At 43.3% G+C, this 17,179-nt stretch overlaps 1 protein-coding gene across 1 annotated transcript in view; it reads left to right on the forward strand.

The window, feature by feature from the left end:
• The window catches only part of ADSL (adenylosuccinate lyase), a 109,137-nt gene that overhangs the window by 59,073 nt on the left and 32,885 nt on the right, over positions 1–17,179 (forward strand). The window contains exons 6-9 of the mRNA XM_029590232.1: positions 9,778–9,824; positions 10,698–10,788; positions 11,427–11,496; positions 13,626–13,773. Coding sequence (XP_029446092.1) covers positions 9,778–9,824; positions 10,698–10,788; positions 11,427–11,496; positions 13,626–13,773 — 356 coding nt within the window. The remainder of the gene's footprint in view (positions 1–9,777; positions 9,825–10,697; positions 10,789–11,426; positions 11,497–13,625; positions 13,774–17,179) is intronic.

A 17,179-nucleotide genomic window follows, 5' to 3' on the forward strand; every position in this document is an offset into this window, starting at 1 on the left:
TATAGATGGACCTACCCATTTGGATTACAATTTCAGGTGCGGGGAGTAACTTACCGTGTCAAAAGCTTGAAAGAAGCAGTCGAAGCCTTTAAACAGGCACAATTACCTACACACTTTCATGCTCCTAAAATGGCGGCGGCTCCTGCTAAAATGAGTGCTCCCCCGCGCTGGCAGAGAGTGGGCAAGGGAGGGAAACGCCTTCGCCGGCAATCTTCAACGTCTACAGTCGCAGCTGCGGAGAAGGGCTGATGCCCTACAGCCTCCTGCTCCAAAGATTCGGGAGGAGAAAGCTACACACTGCATGCTGTTTGAGGGACCGAAGAGATTCCACATTGTGCAGACGGATTATTATACCTGAGGAGTTCGGACTATAGTTTTGGATAGTTACAGGTTCTGTATTTTTCTTAACAAATGGTTCTGTTGTTGAGGCTTATTCACTATCACTGATTTAAGTTGTTCATATACCTTTCCTTGTACTGATGAGGGCCTTGTGAGGTCGGGGGGGACGGGGGGTCTGCTCTTGCCAGGTTAAGCCGGTTCCTCCTGGTGATTCTAACCTGGGAGACTTTGAAAGGATTGGTTCTCACATTATGGGGTTACTAATAGGGGTCCCTTCTTCTCACAAATTGGTTGCTGATCTGGTAGGGGTACTTGTTTATGCAATGAGTGCGATGGAGTATGGTGTACTTTGGGTACAGGAGTGTTCATTAACTTGTAACATACCGGGAATGTTTATGCATCGGGCTGTCCTTCTCTATTTTTCCCTGTTCAGATGGCCAGTTGTATAATATCATTAAATGTAAAGGGGTTAAATACACCAAGGAAGCGGTCCCTGTTGCAACGAGAGCTTCGCTCATCTAATGCTGCCCTTGTTTATATACAGGAAACCCATATTAGAAAGCACCATGAGCGACTCCTCACTTTCCAGCAATATCCAGGGGCGCATTGGGCTGCTAGCTCTAAAGAGGCTAAATATACGGGGGTGGGGATACTGATAGCGCAATCTTTTGTTCACAAAGTTCTAGATAAGCAAATAGACCGTTCCGATAGATATCTTCTCCTAAAACTTAAAGTAGGGAACAAAGTGTATACACTACTAAATGTTTATTTTCCACATGGGAATCAGATCTCATTCTTTGGGATCCTGGATAAACTACTTCAGCAATATGCCGAGGGTGAGATTATACTAGGTGGTGATTTCAATGCTACCAGAGTCCCCAATTTAGATGCATCCACCAAAGGGTCTACGACCAAGGGGGTTCGGAAGGCTTGGCGTGACTTCCTGGAGACCTGGAGTTTAGAAGATATTTGGCGCCAGAGAAATCCCAGATCCCGTTCATACACTTTTTTTATTCTAAGCCACACAATACATACTCTCACATAGACTATTTTTTTATTTCTCGTACGTCTCAGAATGATATAGGCCGGGTGGGTATTGACAATGCAACTTGGTCGGATCACACCCCCATCTGGGTAGAGGTCAATATGCAAGATAACGATCCTGGTCTCCGTACGTGGAGGCTTAATGACGCTCTGCTACGTGACTCTGCCTTTGTCCAAATCATGACTAATCAAATGCAAGAATACTTTGATTTAAATCAATCAGATGACATAACCCCTACTACTCTATGGGATTGCTCTAAGGCAGTGGCACGAGGTGTCCTTATTGGCCGCGCGGCATATTGTAATAAAGAGCGGGAAAAGAGCAGACAGGCTTTGCTGCGGGAACTAGATCATCTAACTAAACAACGCACCCTCACGTTATCTAAAAAGATTTATCAGCAGATAACACGTGTCAGAGACTCTCTGAGCGCACTGGACGATGCTGTTATTAGTCATAATCTTTCCATGCTAAAACAAAAATTCTTTGAAGGTGGTAATAAAGCGGGTAGGCTTCTAGCCCAGAAATTAAAAGCTGCACGAGCGCTGACGCTAGTGGCTAAGGTACGGGATAAACAGGGGGCGACTGTAACATCATCAACTGATATCCGGAAAGCGTTCACTGATTTTTATGCCACATTATATACTGCAGTGGACAATATATCCGATGCTGCTATACAGCACTATTTGGACTCAGTAACTCTACCGACTCTACCTCTTATGCATTTGGAGATGCTAGACAAACCCATTTCCCAATTGGAAGTGCTGGAGGCGATTAAAACACTGAAAGCTGGAAAAGCCCCAGGGATAGACGGATTCACGGCCACTTATTATAAAAAATTCTCTAATGTCCTGGTAGCTCCACTTACTGACATGTTTAATTCCCTACACAGTAATGGAGGTTTTGCCGCAGATGCCAATACAGCAGGGATTTCTGTTATCGCCAAGCCAGGTCGTGATCCCGGCGTTTGTGGCTCTTACAGGCCGATATCATTGATTAATATAGATCTAAAAATTTTAGCCCGCATACTGGCAGCTCAGTTGAATAGTGTTTTGCCCAATCTTGTACACAGTGATCAGATGGGATTTGTCCCAGGACGCTTGGCAGCGGATAACGTTCGCAGAATTGTGAACATTATCGATTATGTGCATTACACCCACATCCCGACAGTGCTCCTTTCTCTTGAAGCAGAGAAGGTGTTCGACCTGGTTCACTGGCCCTTTCTTTTTAAAACGCTGAAGCGCATGGGTTTTGGCACTTATTTTGTTCAATGGATCCGCAAGTTATACGATCAGCCAGCTGCCAGAGTCAAAATTAATGGCAAATATGGTGAGGCTTTCCCAATTGGCCGAGGTACTAGGCAGGGATGCCCATTGTCCCCACTAATGTTCGCACTCTTTCTAGAACCCTTTGCAACCCGCGTCCGAGAGGCCATTAATGTCACTGGAGTGCGCAGAGATCCACACCATTTCAAAATCTCGCTATTCGCAGACGACATCATGTTTACTTTGACTAATCCATCTACCTCCCTACAAGGGATCACTTCTGAACTCCAGGCCTTCAGCGGGGTTTCCGGATTTAAAGTAAATTATGATAAATCGGAAGTTCTCAATGTTAATCTCCCGGATACGGAGGCGGAATCACTTAAAACTCTTTTTCCTTTTAAATGGGCCCCCAAAGCGTTGAAATATTTGGGCATTCGCATCGGAAGCCACACCAGGCAGCTTTTTGACCTTAACTATAAGCCGCTCGTCCAGAACATTCAGAGAAACTTGGGGAAATGGTCTAAAGATACTTTCTCTTGGCTGGAACGTATTGCCATTGTAGTATGGTCTGATACTTTCACATACTTTAAGAATCTGGAGAACTGAAAATAAATTATTATTAGCGATAAATGTGGTGGATATGTTACCTATCTACTCTTTGAAAGGGAGCCCTTCTTTGTCAAATGTCACAATGTCTGTAGGTATGAAGGAATGCTATAAGAGGGGCTTATATCTACTGGACCAAATATGGAAGGGGAATGAGTTCAAAACATTTCATGACCTTCAATTAGAATTTGGTATCCCTGATCATACTCTGTATATATACATATCTACAACAAAGAAGGGCTCTATCAAGATCTCGGAGTAATATAGTAGGGCTTCGACCCCAGATAGGATTTGAAATCCACTGGTTACAACCTAAATATCAATTGAAGATGATTTCTCATTTATATATGTATCTATTAGATGGGATTTGTACTCCTGATACTCCAAATTCTTTGATACAGCAATGGGATCTTTCCTTAAATCTTGATGAGGTCGATTGGCAAGAAATTTGGAAGATTACCCTTAAATTATCAAGATGTAACAAAGTAAGGGAATTGATGTTTAAAGTCCTGCATCATACATATAGGTACTCATTGATCTTCACTAGGTCATTAAAAAATTATTTAAAATCCAGGATTACAGTGGGCTCTGGTAGAATTAGACCTGTGATGAGGAGACACACAATGTACCGAATGCAAAAAGAACAAAAAGCCTTCTCTATATTAAAAACTGAAGAAGTTCTTGAGAAAAACATTGAAGTGTTACCAGAAAAGAGAAAACAAACACAATGCATGCAGAATTTCAAGATCCATAAACAAAAGAAAAATCTAATTGAGATGGATAACTCTGTCAACAGTGGCACAACTGCAAAAGGAAAGAGTGAAGTGAATAACAAATCTCAAATAAAATCTCATAAGGAGTCCAGGAAAAGCAATAACCTTAAAGAGAGTACCTGGAAGGCTATGACTACAAATGCTCATAGTTTGGGAAATAAAATCCCAGATCTGCAGGCCCTAATGACTGAGGCAGAATTGGACATTGTTGCTATCACAGAGACATGGTTCACAGAATCTCACGATTGGGATACAACAATACCAGGCTTTAACTTGTTAAGGAAGGACAGTGCTGGGCAAAAGGGGCTTGCCGAAGCAAGCCCCTTTTGCCCAGCACCGGCCAATCGGGCAGTGCGTCCTCTCTCCTCGAGTCACTCCCTCCTGCTGTAAATGTTGGAATGCGTTGGAAGAGGGGTAGTCTTATACGGCGAGTATATCCCAAACTCTATATTTTAACTGGAAAAGTTGGGGGTCGTCTTATACGCCGGAAAATACGGTATCTCAAAAGACCGCAAGCTGTCATTGATGCAAAAGGGGGCAATACACAATATTAAGAACTAAGGGTATGCAAACTTTTGAACAAGACCATTTTATTATTTCTTTTATTGCTATAGTTTGTTTAATGATTGTGCTATTCTGTGATGCATAATAGCTTAATTTGAAACACATTAAAAATAACGTGTTTTGTCTGATCACTCATGTTTTCTTAAAATGCTACACGACATTCATAAAGCCCCTTGGTTTATGGCTCAATTAAAACCTCTTAAACAGGCCTTTCGTCGCCTAGAAAGGAGCTGGTGCAAAACTCGTAACTCCTCTACTTTAACCCAATATGGAGTAGCCTTGCAAAAATACAGAATTGCCATAAATACAGTTAAACGTAATTTTTATGCCGAAAAAATTCACAAAAATCCTATTTTCATATGTCTCAGATCTTATAAAACCCAAAAGTTCTTCTATATCATTGGACAATCTTCAAGATAAAACTTCCAGATTTGCTATCTATTTTTCCGATAAGATTTTATCTATTCTCAATAAACTATCGCCCACAATTAAACAATCCATTTCACTTCCATTGAACCCTTCTATCAGTTGGTCAAATTTTGATTTAGTTTCTTCATTAGAAATTGTTAATTTTCTTAAGAAGATGAATCTAGCAGCGCATCCCCAAGATGTGCTAACTATTAAATCATTACAATCAGTACCAGATATTGTAGCTCAGCCTCTAGCCGACATTATCAATGTGTCCTTAGAAGAAGGCTGTTTTCCAGACACACTTAAATGTGCAGTGGTTAAACCCTTAATAAAAAAACCAAATTCAGATCAGGAAAATCTAGCTAATTACCAACCCATATCTACTATTCCCTTCCTAGCTAAACTTCTAGAAAAGGTTGTTAAACAACTGATGGATTACGTAGAAAATCATCAACTGTTCTATCCTTCATAATATGGGTTCCGTAAATCACATAACACTGAAACTCTCAACATCTCTCTCAGATATTATGCTGAGAGGTCTTGATTATGGAAATTCGTATCTTTTAATTCTTTTAGATATCTCGGCGGCCTTCGATACTATAAACCACGACTCTATGATCTGTAGACTTCAAGAAATTGGTTTTAAAGAAGTGACTCTTGACTGGTTTAAATCCTATCTCTCTAATAGATCCTTTAGGATGAAAATAGGTATAGCAGAATCCGAAAAGGTAATGCTTACTTCAGGAGTACCCCAGGGTTCATCCCTTTCTCCTACGCTGTTTAATATATATATGGCCCCTTTGTGTAGGCTACTAGCTGGCCTAGGATTAGTACATTACATTTTTGCTGATGATGTTCAGATCCTCTTACCAATCAAAGATTCATTACATAGTACACAAACTCTGGGAAATTTATTCCAATTCCATAAAGCAACTACTCACACACATGTCACTCTCGTTAAATGATACTAAAACCGAGATTCTTTATATTTGTAACAAGTGATAGGAGTATACTACCGTCCACCTGGCCAAGATGGTGAGACGGACAGTGAAATGCTAAGAGAAATTAGGAAAGGTAACCAAATTGGTATTGCAGTAATAATGGGAGATTTCAGTTACCCCAATATTGCCTGGGTAAATATAATATAATATAACATCGGGATATGCTAGAGATATAAAGTTCCTGGATGGAATATATGACAGTTTTATGGAGCAGTTGGTTCAGGAACCAATGAGAGAGGGAGCAATTTTAGATCTAATTCTCAGTGGAACACAGGATTTGGTGAGAGAGGTAACGATGGTGGGGCCGCTTGGAAATAGTGATCCTAATATGATCACATTTGAATTAATGACTGGAAGGGGGACAGTAAGCAAATCCACAGCTCTAATGCTAAACTTTCAAAAGGGAAACTTTGATAAAATGAGAAAAATAGTTAAAAAAAACAACAAACAAACAAAACAAAACAAACAAAAAACTGAAAGGCGCAGCTACAAAGGTAAAAAGTGTGAAAGAGGCATGGACATTGTTAAAAAAAATACCATCCTAGAAGCATAGTCCAGATATATTTCACACATTAAGAAAGGTGGAAGAAGGCAAAACGATTACCGGCATGGTTAAAAGGTGAGGTGAAAGAGGCTAATTTAGGCAAAAGATCTTCATTCAAAAATTGGAAGAAGGAACCAACAGAAGAAAATAGGATTTATTTATTTATTTAGGGATTTTATATACCGATTTTCTTGATACAGATCAAATCAACTCGGTTTACATAGAACGATAGTACATTAACAGTAACTAGTCAAACCTCAAAAGAGGAGACAGATTGGGAGCAGAAGGTAAAAGTTACATTATAACAATGGTGAATAACTTGGAATTGGAAATGAAGAGACAATCAAAGTAGAGAGATATAACAGAGAGAAGGGGCTTGAAGCCAACCTCAGGAGAATAACTCTAGCATTATAACATCATAATATGACATTCTGCTAGTTATTGAAGCACAGCTGATTGAATAATATCTTAGTAGAATATAGTCTAGGAGACAGGAAAGGCTCTACCAAAAAGCCAAGTCTTCAGTTTCTTTTTAAAATTTATGAGGCAGGTTTCCTGTCAGAGGTCTGGGGGTAGTGTATTCCAAATGGTGGGGCCTGCTGTTGAAAAAGCCCGGTCCCTGATTGTTAATCTTTGTACCAATTTGATTGAGGGAACATGAAGGGATCCCTTATAGGCATCTCTCAAAGGTCTAGCTGAAGAGTGTAATTTGAGAGGGTGTAGTAGGTCTAGTGGAGTCTGGTGGTGGATGTTTTTATGAATAATGGTGAGGGATTTGTGAATAATTCTAAAATTAACTGGATAAAGCATAAGCGTTGGCAAGTTAAATGTAAGACATTGATAAGACAAGCTAAGAGAGAATTTGAAAAGAAGTTAGCCGTAGAGGCAAAAACTCACAGCAAAAACTTTTTAAAAATATATCCGAAGCCGAAAGCCTGCGTGCGAGGGAGTCAGTTGGACCATTAGATGATCGAGGTGTTAAAGGGGCATTTAGAGAAGATAAGGCCATTGCGGAAAGATTAAACAATTTCTTTGCTTTGATGTTTACTAAAGAGGAAATTGGAGAGATTCCCATTCCGGAGAAGGTTTTCATGGGTAAAGATTCAGATGGACTGAACCAAATCATGGTAAATCTAGAAGATGTGGTAGGCCTGATTGACAAACTGAAGAGTAGTAAATCACCTGGACCGGATGGTATATACCCCAGGGATCTGAAGGAACTAAAAAATGAAATTTCAGACCTATTAGTAAAAATTTGTAACCTGTCATTAAAATCATCCATTGTACCTGAAGACTGGAGGATAGCTAATGTAACCCCAATATTTAAAAAGGGCTCCAGGGGCGATCCGGGAAACTACAAACAAGTTAGCCTGACTTCAGTGCCAGGAAAAATAGTGGAAAGTGTTCTAAAGATCAAAATCACAGAACATATAGAAAGACATGGTTTAATGGAACAAAGTCATCATGGCTTTACCCAAGGCAAGTCTTGCCTCACAAATCTGCTTCACTTTTTTGAAGGGGTTAATAAACATATAGATAAAGGTGAACCGGTAAATGTAGTGTATTTGGATTTTCAGAAGGCATTTGACAAAGTTCCTCATGAGAGGCTTCTAGTAATGGGATAGATGGCGATCTCCTTTCATGGATTACAAACTGTCTAAAAGACAGGAAACAGAGAGTAGGATTAAATGGATAATTTTCTCAGTGGAGGGGGCTGGGCAGTGGAGTGCCTCAGGGATCTGTATTGGGACCTGTACTTTTCAATATATATATAAATGACCTGGAAAGGAATACGACAAGTGAGGTAATCAAATTTGCAGATGATACAGAATTATTCAGAGTTGTTCAATCACAAGCGGATTGTGATAAATTTCAGGAGGACCTTGTGAGACTGGAAAATTGGGCATCCAAATGGCAGATGAAATTTAATGTGGATAAGTGCAAGGTGATGCATATAGGGAAAAATAACCCTTGCTGTAGTTACACGATGTTAGGTTCCATATTAGGAGCTACCACCTAGGAAAGAGATCTAAGCATCATAGTGGATAATACTTTAAAATCATCGGTTCAGTGTGCTGCGGCAGTCAAAAAAACAAACAATGTTAGGCATTATTAGAAAGGGAATGATGAATAAAACGGAAAATGTCGTAATGCCTCTGTATCGCTCCATGGTGACACTGTACCTTGAATACTGTGTACAATTCTCGTTGCTGCATCTCAAAAAAGATATAGTTGCGATGGAGAAGGTATAGAGATGGGTGACCAAAATGATAAAGGGGATGGAACAGCTCCCCTATGAGGAAGGTCTAAAGAGGTTAGGACTGTTCAGCTTGAAGAAAAGACGGCTGAGGGGGGATATGATAGAGGTGATTAAAATCATGAGAGGTCTAGAATGGGTAATTGTGAATCGGTGATTTACTCTTTTGGGTAATAGAAGGACTAGGGGGCACTCCATGAAGTTAGCATGTAGCACGTTTAAAACTAATCAGAGAAAGTTTTTTTTTTTAACTCAACGCACAATTAAACTCTAGAATTTGTTGCCAGGGGATGTGGTTAGTGCAGTTAGTGTAGCTGGATTTAAAAAAGGTTTGGATAAGTTCTTGGAGGAGAAGTCCATTACTTGCTATTAATCAAGTTGAATTAGAAAATAGCCACTGCTATTACTGGCATCAATAGCATGGGATATACTTAGTTTTCAGGTACTTGCCAGGATCTTATAGCCTGGATTGGCCACTGTTGGAAATAGGATGCTGGGCTTGATGGACCCTTGGTCTGACCCAGTATGGCATGTTCTTATGTTCTTCATGTACTTACTGGGAAATCAGTGGACCAATTCAATCACAGCCTGACTCTAAATGCAGTTTACATACAGATTTATAAGCAGAGGGGGTCAGATCTTTGTGTGTTTTGCTATAAATTAAATAAAATTCAGGATTTCTTTATTTCCTTCCTTTTTCTTGAGTGAAGCTTTTAAGTTAGGTATGAAAGCAAAAGTGATCTGAAATCTGAAACTGATCTGAAATCTTGGTGAAATATAAACCTGACCCATGGGTCTGAAGGCTCCTACAAGCCTGGTTTACAGAGGCTTTTCTAATCCTCATTTTTTACTTGCTTACTTTGAAATCCAAAAACCCCAGGGAAGCTCTGCTGTTGTGGTGCAATATATCCAGTCCCTACCTCCCTTTCTCGCCTGCATTTCTGTGTCCTCATTCTGTGTGTTTTGCTCCTGCAGGTGGAGGAGCTGGACAGGTTGGTGACGACCATGGCAGGGTTTAAACGGTATGTATGAAGGCGGGAATGAGTCTGACCTGGGTGCCGCAGTCATAGGACAGATGTGACAGACTCAAATCTTTGGGAAGGAAACTTCAGGGTTTAACCCAGTGGTCCAGTAGTGGTTGCTCTGTGTTGCTGGAAGGGAGTCCTGGGGTATCCTTCTCGGCTATGGCACCTGCTCCTCCAGTTCAAGCCACTCCTCCAGTTCTCCACTCAAGCCTCCATCAGGGCTTGTAGCCCTGATGGAGGCTTGAGTGGAGAATTTTTTTTTTTTTTTTTTATCTCATTCAGGATCAAATATGTTAGTGCCAGCAGGGTCACCCCAATGACTGCAATCCTTTTTCCATTCACAGGGGAGTTCCTGGCTCTGTTTGTTCTGCAGAAAGAAATGTGTACAGACTGGCAGTGAGAGGAGCACAGGAATACAGCAGCTTAGAGAAATATATTAAGGCCCAAAGACACTTTTGTGTATATTACAGTGCTCCTACCTGAAACCCTCGTCCCATTTTCATTTTCTTTTAAAAGAATCAAAGACCCAACAAAAAAGACTAGAGATTCAGTTTATGACCTGATCAGGCATAAGTGTTAGCATCTGTGGAACTGTACATACGCTTGTTACACGGCAGGATAAAGCTACTACTAGTGATTGCCAAGGTGTTTATTCTCTGACATTTCCACAAGCTTCTGCTTTTTACCTGGGTAAAATGATGCCCATAAAATCACAGTGCTGTGGCTGAGGCCAGTTCCTGGAAGCACCAGTGTGTGTGTGGTGCTGGGCTCATAGAACACAGCTGACTGAACAGAGCTGCACGTATCTGACAGTGGAACCTAGAGGGTCCACGCTCCTCCCTCTAACCATGTGTCTTTCATGTTTTATAGTGCTTACCTGGTGACCGGACAGACCTACAGTCGGAAAGTGGATGTGGAGATCTTGGCAGTACTGGCAAGCATGGGTGCCTCTGTCCACAAGGTGAGGGGCCCCCACCCATCTATGAACCACTTCCTATGCATTCTTACTCTACTTAAGGAAGGGCATTCAGATGCCTGCCGTCAGCAGGCTGTGGAGGCATGAGCAGGAGTCATGGCGCAGATACACATGCAGGCAGGACTCACTCATACATGGCAACTTCCTTCCTCACCGGATGCCAGGACTTCTAGAGCAACCTGGGGTGGGTTGGTGGGGTGGGGAGGTTTGGGGGTTATATTTTATTCTACATATCCCTTGTAGAAGTTGCATTGTAGTATATGCTGGCAGGCAGGCAGGGACAGAAAATGTCCGCAAGTCTTTAGCCCATCATTGCTGCCGTAGTTTGAGCTTGGAAAGGAGGAAGGAGCACAGGCCATGTCGATTTCCCAGCCTGCCATGGAGCCTCAACATATTGCCCTTGTGATGCACCTGCACCCCACCAGATTTCAGACCTAAAAATAGACTTCCTGGCATGGTGTGCAAGACTGCCACCAGACCAGGGCATCGGCCTGGGGAATCCTGCCTCACCCAGGATCTGTATACTGCTCCTGTGAACAGGAGACCATCAGCTCACCTGGCACTATTAGGTGGAATAAATAAGGAACTAGGATGATTATTACTTTGGGTTTTTTTATGTTTAGATTTGCACTGACATTCGCTTGCTGGCGAATCTGAAGGAAATAGAGGAGCCCTTTGAGAAGGAACAGATTGGTAAGCATCAACAGGGGATAAGAGTTTCACCTTCTTATCCCGGGGCCTCCCTTGGATCTGAAATAGGACCTTATACAGGGGCTGTTCATGGATGGTATTGCAGAAAGGCTGGTAGGAAAGGTTTGTCTTTTTGCAGGTGACCTTAAGATCTGCAGCAGGACTGTGCTTAGGATGGAATGACAAAAATGAGCTGGGATCTATGAAGAAGAGGGTTGGTGGAGAGGCAGACATTGGAGATTTAATGAGATCTGAAATAAGTCACAGAGCTAACAAACTAAAATTTTTATTAACAATTAGAACAACAAAAAGAAAAAAGAATTTAATTTGTAAACAGCTAAAAATATAAAGATTCATGCAATTAACACTATCTAAACAAGTTTCACTATGCTTAACAATTCTAGGGTGGTTCAGGTTAGGTTGTCCTCACAAGGATGTGTAAAGCTGGGGACAAGGCCCCTTGGCACATATCTGGTTCCTCTTCACTCCCAGCCAAGACAGAGCTTCCAATGAATTCTAGACTAGTCCCCACTAAAGCTGGTACTGTACAACCAATGAAAGCCCAAGGCACTGGCTTCCTGACTAATCACAATAGAGAATGTTGCAACATTACACCTTCTTGTGGAGAATGGGGGAGAATGCCTTCCAAGCCTTAATTTGTGGTATATGGCAGGTTTACCTGTTTAATCTTAGCTGCCAGAAACTGAAGAGCACAGCAGGAGTTAGGCTGCCACCTACCTGTAAGTTCAAGGAGTGCAAGGGACAGTAGTTCTTACTGAAAAAAAACAAAAAGGTTTCCATTCAAAAAAAAAGAAATCTCAACAGGCACAAAGATCCCCATATTATCATAGGTAGGGACAGGCCTGTGCCTAGGGCAGCAGAAATCTTGGGGGCAGCAGGCTGGCTGAAAATTTGTTATCTTTCAATTGTGCTGAATCTCACTTAGCAGAAAACAGCCCTCTCCTTCCTGATCCAGTACCTCCCCTCCAGGCCGCATGCAGGGAGCAGGAGAGCCTGGAGAAGACAGAACAAAGGGGGATCATGAGAGAGGAGGAGTGTGTGTATGTCTGTCATATTGGGTGGGTTATTAGAGAGGGGCTAAAAGGAGGAGCAGGACTTGAGCATGGTAGGGACCCCTCCCTTCTCCCCTCTCCATCCACTGCAATTCATATCCTCCCCCGCTTGATCTTGGATTCTATCTCCCAGATCCTGGAAGCTCTCTCCCTTCTCCTCAGATCCTGGAACCCACTCCCCAACCCTTCCTACTCCCTCCTCCCCTTCCTCAATACAGTAACCTCCCTCTCTCCCCCTTCTCTTCCCCATCCCAGATTCCTAATCTTCCCCATCCCTAGTCCTCTTTCCTTCTCACTCTGCTCCTCCTTTCTCCTCATCCTATTGCTGATCCTCCTCCCTTCCTTTCCCCATTCCTAAAGTCTTCTCCTTGTACTGATTCTTGAAATCACTTTTCATCATCCAATAAAAAGATGGAAATGTTTGCCAGTTTGCTTTAGAATTTTTTAATGTTTGCCACTTGATCTACCCCTGAGCTGCCACAGGAAACTAGCTGACTATCTTAGACCTTCTGCACCCTGATTTCCAACCAGTGTGGGAGGGGGGGGGGGTGTTAGAGGGATGACGGGGGTAACAGCACCAACAGTGCCTAGGGGTGCCAAAATCATAAATCCATCACTGGGAAGGAGGCATCATATTCTGATCTGGCTTTTTTTTAACTATTCTATTTGTAGGATTTGCATGTCTGTGCACTATATTTTTTAATATACCGTAATTGACTACCTTATTGCTATACACTGCTTTGGAAGGGCTAATTTAATCCTGGAAAGGCAGTTTTCAAAACCAGAATGATGTAGAGTAGAGACAATCCAGCGGAGAGCTACAAGAATGGTGCAGACTCTGCACCATAAATCCGATAAAGTGAGACATTGTCCTTGAGAATTTAGGTCATTGTGTTGTACACATAAATTATTCTCTGACTTCCTTTCCCCTCCCCTTTTGTTTTCTTTTGTCTTTCTCTCATACATCTTCCCTTCCCTTCCCTCTCATCTGTTCAACCTGCCCTCTCCTGCTCTATTTGTATTGGCTCTGTTGCTCTCCCTCTCTCTCACTCCCTGCAGGATCCAGCGCTATGCCCTACAAGCGAAACCCCATGCGGTCAGAGCGCTGCTGCAGCCTTGCTCGCCACCTGATGACCCTGCTCATGAACCCGCTCCAGACAGCGGCCGTGCAGTGGTTTGAGCGCACCCTGGATGACAGCGCCAATAGGTGAAGGACCATGCCTGGAGAGGGGGGGGGGGTGAGGGGGTAGGAAAGGAGGTGGGACAGAGAGAAAGAAAGGGCTGAAAGTCATTAACCCACACACTGCACCATGTCACAGAGTCTGACCTTCATAGATGATGTTTCTTTAGGTTCCATGAGATGCCTGGGTAATCGACTGAAGCTATCAGAATTTTTTTTTAATACATACTGAGGTCAATATTCCAAACGTTTGTCCATCTAAATTTTAGAGAAAGCTAAACAGACCCCATCATTTGAAATTTTCTCCCTGTTCACAGCAAAATTTTGTCCAGGCAAATCATTGCCTGCACAGAATTCTTCCAGATATTAAAAAAAAAGGCAGCACTAGAGGTGTTCAGGGACATGGCGAACCTTTATCATGATAACTCAGGTCAGCTAAATAGCTCTCCTAAAGTTACAAGGATAACTAAGAAAGCCCCGATTCTCCTTTCCCTTCCATCCTCCCAAGAAAAACAAATAAAAAGTAATGGGCAAGCAGTACCAGTCCCACCTCCTAAGATAAAATTGTAGTGAGCAAGTGGCGCTGGATCCCGCCTCCCACCCACCACCACCACCACCACCACCACATCTCCTAGCTAAAAAAAAAAAAAGTAGTTTGGTACCAGATCCCCATACCACCCCCCGCCCCCAACCATGAACCCCTAAAAGTGTCCCTGAAGCCCAGTGGGAGGAGAAGAGGGTCTTACCTCCTCCTGCTGGGCTGCATACTGAATGCTGGTACAGGCACATAGCATTCATTTATTTACTGCACTCTGGAGTATATAAACCAATCCCCCATTCAGAGCCAGACCTACAAGCTAATTTTTCCTTTCCTGGCATGTAGACAGATGGACTCAGTTCCAGTAAGTTTATGTTCCCATGCCAGCAGATGGAGACGGAGCAAGCTAAAGTCACAATATATATACTCCTGCAGTGACTCCAGCCTGCCAGTATTCTCAGTCTCCAGCAGATGGTGGATGTTCATCTCCCTATGGGGATTGCTTTGAGCTTTTTGAAAGGAAAAATTTGAAATTCTAAATTCAGGAAAAGAAAGCCCCGCTCTCCTGCGGTGATACCTAAAGGTCCTTCCCCCAGTTCAGAATTCCTGAGGCGATTTCCGTGGTCCCTCAGAGGTGTGCCTTGGTCAGGTAGCTGTGTTTCCCGGCGTGGACTTAGCTGCTAGTTCAGCTGAAAGGCAGCGGGTGCAGGAGGCAGAGTGTGATTGTGATGGTGACGGCAGATGCCATCTCCCTCTGCAGCCGGAGACCATTTCTGTACTCAGCCGGTAAGTGCTGAGCTCAGGTAAGGTTTAAAAAAAAAAAAAAGAAAGTTTTCCCTGAATCAGACAGAGGAGTTTCAGGACTTCCTCTGGTCTCCGTTCTCGGCGAACCGTGCCAACGTTCGTTCCTGCTCCCGTTGGGGTTGGGGAACTGGGCAGCCTGGCAGGTTGAGTGGCCCCTGGTGGGCTAGGCACCACACTTAGGCTTTTTTCTTGCACTCCGCGTGGTAGGTCACGGTGGCCATTTTCGCGTGCTCTTGTGCGTGTTCTGCTGCCCTCTATAGGCTGTCTGTGTGTGCAGTGTGTCTGCTCTGGACGCATCGTGTACTCTGTTTTTGGGCGTGCTTTTTACATGCACAAACTTTTTTATGTGCTTGGCGCACAGGTTGCACATGCACCTTGCCGCACTTATTTTTTGGGCGCATTTCATTTTTGAGTGCGAGCTGTTCCAATGCAATTTACCACAGCTATGGCATCGGTAAGCAAGAAGCCTAAGCATCTTCTTATTTGTGTTGCCTGTCATATTAGGACTTCTCAGCCTGACCTGGCTTCTAACCTATGTCAGCGCTGCTCAGATGCTCAGGGAGAGTTATCTTCCTCGGATTTTGCTAAGCCTGGCTCTTCCCATTCTGATGATGGGTTGGTCATGGCCTTGATATGTTCGCCAGATCTTGGTTCTCCCTTGACTGGCTTCTCCATTGTCAAGAGCAGCTCTGTGGGACCAGCCCTAGTTCCTTCTGGGTTTGGTCTGGACCTAGCTGCTTTTTCTTGGGGGAATTTTTTCAAGGCTTACAATCCTTTCTTCAGGCTCAGTCCTCTGTTTCCCCCATTTCTGTCCTCAGCCAGGGACTCCTCCCTCTTCCAGTTCTATACTTAAGCGCCTGAGCTCACCCCAACTCCCTGCAGGTGTTCCCGACAGGAATCCGGATGGCACTGATGATGAGGTTGATCCAGATTCCCTGGAAGATGGGGAAATTCTTCCAGGGCTGGAACCATATTGTGGTTTTTTTCATAGAGATGAACTGCCAGCCCTGATTTCTCAGAACTTGAAACAGTTGGGTGTTCTTGGTTTGGATGCTATGTCAGAGCCAAAGAAGAATTCCATTTTGGTTTCCTTATGTAAAACCTCTTTTTTTCCCAGTGATGGATGTCATCCAGGAATTGATTGATCTGGAATGGGATGCCCCAGAAGCAAATTTTAAAGGGGGTCAGATATTGGAAGCCCTGTACCCCCTGGATCCAGCTGTGAAACAGAATTTGCGTTTTCCCAAAGTGGATGCTCTGGTATGTGCTGTGTCTAAGCAGATGACTATCCCCTTAGAGGGAGGAACAGCTTTGAAGGATGTACATGATAGAAGGATTGAGGCTATTCTTAAGCAAGCCTTTGAGACAGTGGCGATTAATTTACAGATTGCCTCCCGTTGCACCCTAGTGGTGAAATCTTGTCTGCTTCTCTTTCAGGAGGTGGATGAGTCTGGAGGAATTCCAGAGCGGTTATGCAGCCTGCTGCCGCCTTTTTAGCAGATATAGGCTCTGATTTGGTCCTGACCTTGGCCAGAGGAGTGGCTTTGGTGATAGTGGCCAGGCGTTAACTCTGATTGCGAAATTGGTCAGCTGACACAGCTTCCAAAGCCAATCTTACCAAGATACCTTTTAAAGGCTTGCTCTTGTTTGGGAGTGAGTTGGAGAAACTGTCCAGTAAGTGAGGCAAGTCTCTAGTGTCTCGGTTGAGAGAGGATAAGAAACAGTTATAGCATCCCTTTGGTATGAGGGGGTCGGTTTCAGGCATTTTTGCCCCTACAGAGGGATGACCTTTCAGTGGACTCAGCCTTTCGGTAGGTCTCAGTCCTTTCGTCCCTGGCAGCCCAAGAGAGGAGTGGGCTCAGGTGGTGGACCTTCCCGAGCTTCCCAATGAAGGTTTGACGACCCACCTTCCAGAACAGGAAAAAGGGCGATGTGTCTCTCTCTTTGGTCAGGTAGATTGAGATCATGTCGGACCAGTGGGTCCTGGAGGTGATACGCAAAGGGCATGCACTGGAATTTCACAGTATTTCTCGGGACCTTTTCATGGTGTCCCCTTACTACTCTCCACAGAAGAAGCAGGCAGTGGAGTTC

Source organism: Rhinatrema bivittatum, chromosome 2, assembly GCF_901001135.1.
Source record: "Rhinatrema bivittatum chromosome 2, aRhiBiv1.1, whole genome shotgun sequence".
Classification (NCBI taxonomy): domain Eukaryota; kingdom Metazoa; phylum Chordata; class Amphibia; order Gymnophiona; family Rhinatrematidae; genus Rhinatrema; species Rhinatrema bivittatum.